Genomic DNA, 11,251 nt, shown 5'->3' with positions numbered 1-11,251 from the left:
CACATGCTCACCCTCCATGTCTGCGATTGTGGCCTCATATTTGAGCCGCAGTTTATTGAGGCTCTTGATCTTCTCCTCCTCTTCAGCCGCCTGGGATGAAAACTCCGACAGACGCTCCTCCAGCAGCTTCCGCTCCTGCAGGGGGGACGTGGGGGGTCAGGAGTCAGGCCAGGGGTCATTCTACCTGTGTCTGCCGGTCTCCACCCTCCTGCTCTCAGCCCCTTTCCTCCCTTCTCCCACTCTCTGGGGGGGTCTGTAGCTGCCCCCACTGTGCTGAGAATCCCGTTACTTGAAGCAGCACCAGCCGTGTGTCCCTCACCTGACTGCTGCACGCTGCGGTTCATTAAGCCATTGGCTGCTATAAACTAAAAGCAACAAAGGAAAGGGTACCCCTCTCTCTGGGCTCATGAAGGGGTGCAAACCAGCACGCCCAGACACACTGGACTGGGTGGGTGGAGAAACTGCGTGAACAACAACAAAGTCGTTTCTGGGCAAGTGAAACTCCCAGTGCTGAGAAGATAAGGCTGCACACACATAGGCCTAATGTCAGCCCCCTCCTTGTCTCCCTCAAGGCACAGACATCAGACAGCTACAGTGACCCGTCCCCAGATTTTGTCTGTAAGATTCCTTGAAAATGTACAATGAGGGTCTCCCTGGTGGCGCAAGGGGTTAAGTGTCAGCACCAAGAAGCAATCACCAGCCACTGCAGCACAAGTTCGATCCCCGGCCAGGGCACTGACCCACATGACGCAGCAGACCTCTCCGGTCTCACCCGCTGCTCCTTTCAGCAGTGTATTTCAGTATATCTGCCTGCTCTGCCCCCACCGTCTGTGATGAATCCTCTCACCCACTGCACCTCTGGCCTGTTCCCAAGCTCTTGTATGCATAAATAAATCTTTTAAAAAATGTATAAAAAATTAAAAAGAAAATGTACAATGTTTTCCTTGCCATGTATAAAATTTTCCTGCAGAAGCTCAGGATTCAGACAGCTCTCCCAGAGCTCTCTGGACACTGTTCCCTGGCTCGAGCCCCCAGTCTGGAGACCTGTGTACACTCACTTATCTCTCAGCTGCCTCAGTGTATTGAAAGTGACAGTGTAAACCACACCACACCAAACATCCTCATCATGGGGGAGGTCTGGATTCCTGCTCAAAACCTGGTCTGCGGGCCCACAGCACCAGCATCCAGACCTCAGGCTGTACCCTACACCTGCTGGATTAGACTCTGCATCCTCAGAGCTTCCACCCACGGTTCGTGTGCACGCCAGCGTTTCAGAAACTCTGGCCCCCACCAGGGCTTCTCAGAAGCCACTGAGGCAGTGGGTGGGGACAGGCAGCACTCTGGACCCCCCCACCCTCACCCCTGGGCATCCCAGCTTTCTTTCCAAACCCTCCAACACCCCTGCTCTCTCTCTTCCTGGCCACTGCGCCAAGGAATATTCCAGAAAACCCCTCTGCATCCTTGTTCTCTCAACTCAGGCGTCGATCCTCACGGAAATCTTCCCCCAAACACCTCCAGAACAGATCAGGCCATCTCCCTTTCTGGTTCTGTTCTTTTCTGACAGTTGATAACTAAGTGACAGTGCGTGGTAATGTTTTTTTGGGGGCACCTCATCTAGTGTCCCTTTCCACCACTCCCTGGAAGTGGCATAAGTGGCTTTCTAGTTAGTTCTGTGTCATATCCTGAGCCTAGTCCGGTCCTATCTGCAGCAAACTAAAGAGGGCACCAGCTTTTCCACCATGTCCATGCATGTCCTCTTGACTCTGGGCTAACTGTGACCACTGTCAGCTCAGGGGGCTGCAAACCACGGCCTGCAGACCAAATGTGGTCCCCAGTTGTTCTTGTAAATAAAGTTTCATTGGATCACAGGCTGGATGCATGGCCCCCAAGCCTCAAATATTTCCCACCTGGCCTTTTAGAGAAACTCCCCACAGCTGATTGCCAGCATTCAGGGGAAGTGACGCAGCGTCATTTCCGGGTTTAAGCCATCCAGGGGCCAGTTTACTCCCGCTTCCCCTTCTCAGAGCCCGAGCTCCCAGGTGGGGACTGAAGCCCCACAGAGGTGGCAGAGATGGCAGCCCCCAGCCACCAGACCTGGGAGAACCACCGGGCAGCCAGAGGTGCAACCTAGCCTGGGACCATGGCTGTTTCCAGCCACTCCCCTCTGGGGTGTCTGGTGAGGCAGACACACAGGAGTTGCCCAATAAGTACCTGCTTGATTGTAGGTGTAGCCGAGGGAGGCAGGGAGAGAGAAAGTTTAAAGGGAGGCCCCAGGGGCCTAGCAGGCTGGGAGCAGACGCAGAGAGCCCCACGCTCCCGCATCCCCGCCCTGGCACCCACCTTGCTCAGCTTGGCGTTCTGATCTTCCAAGAGGACCAGGTCTTCCTGGTATTTCTTCATCTTGGCCTCCGTGGTCACCTTCTCCAGCTGCAGCTTCTGCCGAGCACCCTCTTCAGCCTCCAGGTGGGTTTCCAGCTCCTGGGGGGGGGGGAGAGGGAGGACTCAGGGGCTGGGGAGGAGGGTGGGGTTGGGGAGGATCTTCAGGGACCCCCAAGGCTGCGGCTCAGGCAGCTCCATACTGGCTGGGAAGGCTCAAGCCCTCGCTGGCCTTTCCTGTTTCGTTCATTTGCTCAGCAAGCATTTATTGAGTGCCATGTGTATGCCAGGTAGCAGGGAGGCACACAAAACTGTCCTGGCAGAAACTGTGTTGATGTATGTGAAGATTATAAACAGGAAACATATTGTTAATAACATAATAAATACATACAGGCTATAGGCGGGCACTGTCCATTCTGGGAGTGACCAGGCTCAAGTAAGACCGGACATTCAGGTGGAATAATACCTGCTGCGTTGACTCCTGGGAACACTGGGGGGGCCTCCAACGGCCAACCACAGCCCCCCAAGCCCATCACATTTCATTATAATGTTGATTAAAAATATTAATTCACAGCTGGGGCCGCTGTGCCTGAAGGCTGCCTGTTCTTCCCAGGCCTGCGTGGGTTTTTTCTGAAAACTCTGGTTTCCTCCCTCACCTCAGAGATGTGCATGTTGAGGGTGGGAATGGGCTTGATACGACCTTCCGTGGAAAGTTGTCCAGTCCACAGTCCGCTCCTTCCTTGTGACCTGGGCTGCCAGCATAAGCCTCGGCCTCCCGCCCCCACTTAACTGGAATAAGTTGGAAAATGAATGAATGGCTCTATGATGATAGTTTTATATTGGACGTGTTTGGGATCTTTATTTAGAAGTTGGGTGATGTTTTGTGACCAAAAGTCTGCTGTAGGCATGTTTATAGCCGTTCGTTTATAACTAGACCGGAAAATCGGTCTAGTTATGTGTTACTTTGCTTAAAGTCATAGTTTCCAAGAAAGTGACTGTCTGTCCCATCAAAATTTAACATCTGATGGAGAAGTTTCATAGGACACACACTGGATGTTGAGGGGCCCACGAATGTGGCGGCATAGCAGCAAATGGTGCCAGGAGACTCAGAGGCTGGGGCTATCGCTTCAGCACCTGGATCCAGCCATACCTGACGGTTGATTTCTGGAGCTTAGGCATGATTGCAACCAAAGAAAAATACCCGTTGGCTTCAGCCACTTGGAGCTGAGTTTTCTGCACACTCTTTGCCCAAATGGGCGTTATTTACAGGAGCAAAGCAGGATGGGGGAGAGAGAAGTGGGGGGCAGTGGCTGCAGGCATGTGGGGGCCAGACCTGTATATGCTGCTGCAGTCGCCTCTTCTCAGTTTGCAGCTGGCGGCTGCACTCTTCCTCCTCCCCCATGCGGGCCTCCAGCTCCGCCACCACCACTTCCAGCTCCTGCTTTCGGGCCGCCAACCGCCCCCGGGTCTCCTCGGCCTCCGCGCACAGCTCTGCTTCTGCTCGCAGTTGGTCTGTCAGGCGGGCGCGCTCCTCCTCTAGCTGGGGTTCGGTGGGGGGGGGGAGGTCAGAGGTGAGCAGGCAGTGCTCCGAGGAGGGCCCTGGGGAGCACCAGGTCCCTCCTGCCCCCTCATTTGTCTTGCCCTTTGAGGTCTGGGGGACAGGAGACATGGTGCCCCCAGACCTCACCTCCTCACCTTCCACAGCCCATTTGGCCCCAAAGTTCGCCCTCCACCCGGATTCCATCCGGACCTCAACAGGCCCTGGCTTCCTCCTCTCCCAGTGGACTCTGTCCAGCTTCCTCCCAGCTCCAGTGTCTCCTACAAAGTAGCTGGACCCCTGCCGGGTCCTGGAGCCCAGACCCCTGAGCATCTTACTCAGCAGACCCCAGCTGCACCCCCAAACCCTGGCTATAGCCCCAGCGTCCCTCTACCTGCACAGCATGGCTCAACCACATCACATAGTTTCAGCCCTTACTGAACCCCAGTGCACCCCAACTCTACACTTTCACCCCCACAGTCCTGCCTAGGGCACATCCAGGTCAGCCAAACCCCACTCCGCCCAATGGCTCCACCCTGTTCGGTGCAGCCAGGCCCCGCCCACACCAGACCCTGCCCCGCACCTGTGTCAAGCGCATCTGGAGCTCGCTCACTTCCCGGGCGCTCTGCTGCTGCAGCTCCTGCACTTTCTGCAGCTCCTGAGCCCGCGCCTGTAGCACCTCGTCCTGCCGGGTCACCTGCAGCAGTGGCTTCACCTGGAGCGAGGGGAAGGATGGTGGAAGACGCCCGTGGTGGAAGGTCCCCTGACCAGGAGCGTAGAGCTCACACTGCCGGCTCCAACGCCAGGGGTCCTGCCCGACTCCTCCAGTGACCTGGGGCGGGCACACCGGTGCCCTCGTCTATAAAATGGACACAATAGCCCCGACCTCGCTGCGTTTTCGGAATGAACGAATGAGCCTAGAATGATCAGAGATTAGCACCGTGCTCCTTTGCTAAGTGAACCTGCTTGGAAGAGACCCACTGAATGGGGGAAGGGGTCTTCTGGACCTGCAGCTCTGTCCTGGATCCAGCTGTACCTGAAGCTGGGGTTTAAGGCAGACTTTCAGCCACTTGTTCCCTGAAGAGTCCTGGCTAACAAAGGTTGGGTCGAGCAGTCCCGTTTTGCAGATGCAGAAAAACAAGGTTCACACAGAGGGAAACACCGACCCAAGCAGACCTGGCCCTGAAGGCCTGTCACCTCCCCAGGTGCCCTCACCTTGGTGAACAGGCGCCACCACTGCCAGTTTCTCAGCTTGAGGTAAGCTGCACAGTTCCGCTGCATCACCCTCAGCGCGCTCTGCTGTTGCTGCCGCCTCTGGAAGGCTCTGGGTGGGGAGACAGGCACGTGGGAGAGGGGAGACCCCTGCAGGCCTGTCCCCTTAGCAACAAGTGCAGCACCCAGCAGTCCTGCCCTCCACTCTGTCCCCACAGCCCCTCAGTTCAGATCTCCTTTCCGCACCCCCATCCCCAGACCCTCACCCCAGCCTCCCAGCCTCCACTCTCTCCCCTCCAGTCCACTCCTGACAGGTGACCAGACGGCTCATTTGACACCCAGAGCTGACCCTTCCCCCCAGGCCCCGCTCAAAGCCCTCCTGTGGCCCCCCAGTGTTCATGGACAAGGTCCTCGCCCTCAGCCTGATATTTGGGGAGCCCTCGCCTCTCAGATCTTTCCTCTGGGCCAGTTCCTAGGAGGAAGGGCACTTTCTGACAGAGCTCCTGCATTCCTGCAATGTTTCCAGCTCTCACATCCATCCCCGGGCCTCTGCACAGGGAGAACTTTCCATCCTCCTACATCTACATGGTCATCGAGTGAGACCTGGAGGGTGGCCTGGGGGGCATCCTGGTCTGCAGCAGGACTCCCACTGGATTTCCACCACCCCCATCAAAGGACAGTTAGTGTCCAGGTGTGTCCCTTCCTAGAGAGGAGTCCCGGAGGGCCTGGCACCCTCATCAGTTTGCCCAAAACTTTTTGGGCAAAGCTGTTTTATCACTGCCAGTCATGCATCCTGGTAACCTCTGATCCAGACAACCAGGACGGCCGTCAAATGACTGACTGAAGCTCTTCACTGAGACCCTGGACATGGCCTGCCTGGCATAGGGTGGCCGCAGGGCTGGAGAACCAACAAGCTAAGGCGTCAGGGAGCTCCATCTCATGTCTGACGTCTTTTACCATCTTGGAGGCCTGACGGCTGGGACATCTCTCGTCTAGCATCCTGGGCCATCTGGTCTGCCCTCTCTGCCCCAGCCTCGGTCAGCAGGACCCTAGAGAGCCAGTCCGGGGGCCCACCTGCGAGCCAGGTACCCCCGAGCAGCTGCCTGGAAGGACACGATGATGTCTGTGACCTTCAGGTCTCGCTCCTCTTCCAACTGGGCCAGCACCCCCGCCCGGAAAAAGATTTTGCTCTGTCCCACGCGGTAGAGGTTGGGATCCAGTTCCAGGGCCTGGATCTGTGAGGATTCGGGGATGGATGATAAGGGGTGCAATGAGGCAGAGGTCTCTCCTCCCCTCCTGGGACATACATACGCACATGCACACAACCCTGGCCCGCACCCCGCCTCTGCCCGGCCCCGCCTCACACTCACCATCTTCTCGCAGGCCTGCTTCCCGTCCATGAAGCCCTTGGGAATGGCATTGGGCGTCAGGATCTCATATCTGCAGTGGCAGGAGGGATGGGGAATCAGAGCAAGCCATCACCGGGCCCCTGCCACAGCCAGGCCACAGCCAGGCCAGGGCTCAGAGCCACGAGTACCAATAAGACGGTGACAGTATCCAAAAGAAGAAAAAGGAGGGCTCCCTGGTGGCACAAGGGGTTAAATCTCAGTACTATGAAGCTGTCCACAGCCTCTGCAGCGTGGGTTCGATTCACGGCCGGCCGGGGAGATTCCCACATGGCGCAGCAGACCTCTCCTGCCTCCCCACTGCTCCCCTCAGCAGTGGATTTCAGTCAATCTGCCTGTTCTGCTCCCCGCTCTGTCTGGTGAATCCTCTCACCCTCCCGTGCCTCTGGCCTGTACCCGGGTTCTTGTATAAAAATAAATAAATCTTAAAAAAGAATCCATATATTCCCGTCAGTACACATGCGTCCTCAGGGTCTGTCGCTTGCCCCTTCCCTGGACCTCAGCCCGGCATAGCACATCTCGGCGGACTCGCTCCTAAATGCAACTTACGCGAAGCATAATTTTTGTTAAAACATTTACCATACTTGCTGCTTACGCTCGACAGTTCCTGTTCTATCCTCTTCTACACTTACCCTTGAACACCTGGGCGGGGTCCAGGGGACCCTCACCATCCCCATGTGACTTGCAGCAGGCTCTGTACCTGCCACTCAGCCGATCAAGATGCGCGCTTGCTGGAATCCGTGGACGCGAACCCACAGGGCGTCAGTTCGAGCCGCGCTATCGGGCTGATGGCAGCCAAGCGCTCTTCGCCCTCTCGGCCGAGCACAGCGCTGCCCCACCCTGCTCCCACAGCTCAGAGAAGTCGTGACTCCGCAATCCTAAGGGACTTGCCCGGTGTGCCCGCCAGGCTGGCACCCAGGCCAAACCTGAGCCCCTCCCCATGGCGCCACTCACCGCTGCCTGAACTCCTGGAAGAGGATGCGGTTGGGGAAGCCCTGGCGACAGATGCGGATGCCCTCCAGCACCCCGTTGCAGCGCAGCTGGTCCAGCACCAGCTTCGGCTCCAGCTTCCCAGCCTGCAAGGGTGGGGGGGGGACTGGAGTCAGCGGCGGCCACATGGAGGGGCAGAGAGGACGAGGTAACATGCCTTATGCTAGCGGGCCAGGTGCCTGACTCGCCATGGCAAACAAGTTATACATTTGTTTACTGGGAGAAGCTAGGATGAACTCCGTGATGATGGACTGGGCTTGACATGCGGCGAACTCATGGTCTTCAATATATAAAGATTCCAATAGAAATAAATATGGAGGTCAACGCATGCGCACTTGTGCACATGTGTGTGTGCACGGGTGTGGTGACTGCGCCAGCTCTGTTGACTGAGGTCCTGGAGAGACAGCTGATGCCATCGAGCGCCCCCGCAGCCAGACCTCACACGCTAGGCCCCACGCTCCACGGAGGAGCGGCTGAGGCTAATACGGCGTCCCAGCTGGGCAACATCATGTTCTTGCACACCACCCACTAAACTCAATTTGCAGATGTAGGAAAGCAGACACACGCGTGCACACACACACACGCGGAGCCACCAGCCCAGCAACCACAGCCCCTCCTGCTGAGGACAGTGTACGTCTCCTTCCAGCACCTAACTTTGTGGCTTCCTTTTCTGCCCGCATTGACCCCACTCTATGGGGTCCATTCTCTGATTTTCTCAACTAGAAAAACTTTCGGTGGCCTGGGAAGCCAGGCTGGGTCTTCCCGCACTAGGTAACATGCCCAGGCCCGTGGCCGCCTTTCCATCCCAGTACCTGCCATGCTCTCAGCTACCACCGGGCCTTTGCACAAGCTGTCTGCAGCCTAGAATACCATACACCCTGCAGCGTTCTCTGGGGAGACTTCTGGGACTTCACTGACCCGATCCAACCTTATGTGATACAAAACCACCTACAAATTCAACTGGATGCTCACGTGGGGTGGCTAGTTAATGTTTGTGCTCCCTCGGAAGCTGTGAGGTCCTTGAGAATAGGGGTTGACTTTGCTTTTCTCCCTAGAGTAGTCCGAGGAGCTGCACTTAGTAGGTGCTCAATCAGTGCAAGTCCTGTAAATGAAGGAATTCTCCTAAAAGGGCACCGAATCTGGGAAGGGAAGCTGCTCTCTCAAGTCCCGTGACCCAGTCTGGACCGGCTACCAGGGCTGCCCCGCGCCCGCGCGGACACTCACCCTCTTCTCGTGGTTGGGGACGATACAGCGCACGAAGCTGGGGTTGGTGTTGCTGAGCGTGGCCATGAGGCGGCTCAGGGACTCCTTGTAGAGCTGCCCCACTGTGCGGAACATGCCCCGGCGGGGGCGGCCTCCGGGAGGGCCATCCCCCAGGCTGCTCACCTGCTCCAGCCCCACGATGCCCTCCACTGTGGGAAGAAGAAACAGGTGTAGAGAGAGGCAGAGGTCAGGGGTCAGGTGGAGGGGCTGGGCGGGCCAGTGAGCGGGCCTGGCTCTTCACGCAGGGAAACCTTGTGTAACCATCACACAGACGGGCACACTGAGGCGCGGGAAGGTGGAAGACCGGCCAGGCGCCCAGCGGAGAAACGCAAGACCCAGGGCGCGACCCGGGCAGTGTGCCCCCATCTCGAGCCCCCATCTCGGGCCCCTCCTGCTCATTCCCCCCCATAAATGATACGCCCTTTCTCTTCCAACTGGACTCTCGTCTAAAACGGACATTTGTTGTCAAGACGGCCACCTGATGAATCGTGAGACAGAAAGCTGGAATTTTTTCCCCCCATGGGCTCCCACTAATCAAGAGTGAATGAGACAAGAACTGAGATTCAGTGAAAAGGTGTGGGGTTCTCCTGCTGCACGAATCCTCTCCCGGCTCCCGCTGCAAGCACCAGCACCCAACTATGGGGGATTCCACCGGCTCTTCCCGAACCTCCCTTGTTCTGCACGTCTTCGTGGACCTGCAGCCGCAGCTTGAAAAAGTAACTTTCAGAGATTCTCTCTTCATCCCCCCGGCCCCTCCCCTGGTCCCTGGTCCCTTCCTCCCTCGGACTCGTCGACCCTGGTGACTTGTCCCCTTGAGATCTGTGAAGGGGGTAACACTGTTCCTTGCAGCTTCCACTTTCTTGGGGCCCTCCGAGCCCCCGCTCACTTTTCTGTTCCCCTAATGGGCAGTGGAGGAGGCCGCAGCCAACGCCCGCCCCGCGCCTGCTCGGCCTGGCTCCAGGCGATGCACCCTCCTGGCACACCGAGGGGCCGGTGAGAACGCCCCGCTTTGCAGGCGAGGAAACCAGCCCAGAGAGGGAAAGACGGTCCTGACCACGCAGCGGCTGTGTCTGGGGGAGCCCGAATCAGCGGCACGTTCAAAATATGAGCAAGCCTGGCTTCCAGGCGCAGTATTTGAAGTCAGGGCCACAGCCAGCATCTCCCAGGAAGCCCTGATTTCCGGGTAGCCCTGCCTTTTCTGTTGGCATCTGAGGCACCACTTCAGTGCTCCAGAACTACCCACGCCTGGGTCTTGGGGTCTATCCACCAAATCGTACCAAATCGCAGGTTTCTCAGGTACCCACAGCTGGGAGGGGTGGGGGGGTGGATCTGCTGCTCTGCAGTCCCCAACCACAGGTTGTCGGGGCTCAACCAGATAATCCACCAGGGGAGGACCTGGAGGTTGGGGGGCTGATATGTGGGGGGCCTCACATTCCCCGCCCCAAGTTCAACTCTCCCCCCAGCCACACCCCACTATCATCAAAGTGAGAAAGATCATTGATCCAATTCTTAGAGGCTCTGGGAGCCAATGTCTTGGGTTCAAGTCCCAGCTCTGCCATTCTCACCCCTGCCGGCTGTGTGATCTCAGGCAAGTGACCTCACCTCTCTGTGCTTCGGTTTCCTCCTCTGTATAATGCGGGTGCTAGTCCTAACACCTGCTTCACTAGGGTTCGCTCAGGGGAGCCTATGCACTAATAATCGTAAAAGGGCTTCCCACGGCCCGCGGCGTACAGTAGGTGCTCAATAAGTGCCAGTTGGGGTATCCCATTGTACGTACTCTCACCTACAGTTCAGTTAGAAGGAAACAGTCTGGAGGCCGACAACGAGGAGGAAGAAGCGCAGGAGATCTCCACGTGGAGCAGGGGACGTGGGTCAAAGCCAGGGTCCCGTCACTGGGACCCAAGCCCACCCTCCTCGCCCAGCAAAGCTCACCCGTTGACGCACAGCAACACCCACCCCCTGACGGAGCAATGGCAGAGCTGCGCCTCCCTGAAGATCCTGGGGGTGATGGTGGGAAGGAGCCAAGGAAAGGGAACTGCTGGAAGCCCCCATGTTCTGGGGGGATGAGGACAGATGGGGGAGGTGGCAAATGGCAGGAGGAATGCAAAGGAGCAGCATGAGAAGCGAGGAGGGGGAGAAGGTGGCAGGAAGAAAAAAAGAGGAGACAGGGTGTTAGTCAACAGCACAGGGCAAAGCAGGAGGGAAAAACCCACTGTTGACTACGAACTTTGAAAGCCAGGGAGACCATCTGGTTCACCCAAATGTCCTCAGTGAGGATTAGTGTCAGGGGAAAACAGATCTCTCTCCAAAGAGCTTGAATTTGTATCTGTTTTATTAGATATCCCTTTTTGCTTTGGCTACCAGGAAGCTCAAGGACTCACTTGATGCTCTTAGGCAGCTTGTTGTGTTGGCCACAAGGGCAGATAATGGATGTTGAAATGGCCCTTGCTACTCTCACCTCCCTGGG

General features: G+C 57.2%; 1 protein-coding gene across 1 annotated transcript in view; it reads right to left on the bottom strand.

The window, feature by feature from the left end:
- MYH14 (myosin heavy chain 14) overlaps positions 1-11,251 on the bottom strand; it is an 83,297-nt gene that overhangs the window by 30,985 nt on the left and 41,061 nt on the right. Inside the window, exons 17-25 of the mRNA XM_054697311.1 lie at positions 8,746-8,933; positions 7,486-7,607; positions 6,496-6,565; positions 6,200-6,360; positions 5,129-5,237; positions 4,497-4,628; positions 3,710-3,916; positions 2,341-2,478; positions 12-135 (exon numbers count right to left, since the gene is read on the bottom strand). Coding sequence (XP_054553286.1) covers positions 12-135; positions 2,341-2,478; positions 3,710-3,916; positions 4,497-4,628; positions 5,129-5,237; positions 6,200-6,360; positions 6,496-6,565; positions 7,486-7,607; positions 8,746-8,933 — 1,251 coding nt within the window. The remainder of the gene's footprint in view (positions 1-11; positions 136-2,340; positions 2,479-3,709; positions 3,917-4,496; positions 4,629-5,128; positions 5,238-6,199; positions 6,361-6,495; positions 6,566-7,485; positions 7,608-8,745; positions 8,934-11,251) is intronic.

Source organism: Talpa occidentalis, unplaced genomic scaffold (genome assembly GCF_014898055.3).
Source record: "Talpa occidentalis isolate TD23 unplaced genomic scaffold, MPIMG_talOcc4v2.1 talOcc4.17, whole genome shotgun sequence".
NCBI classification, from domain to species: domain Eukaryota; kingdom Metazoa; phylum Chordata; class Mammalia; order Eulipotyphla; family Talpidae; genus Talpa; species Talpa occidentalis.
Note: the sequence above shows the minus strand (reverse complement) of the source record. Positions and strands in the feature narration are given on the sequence as shown.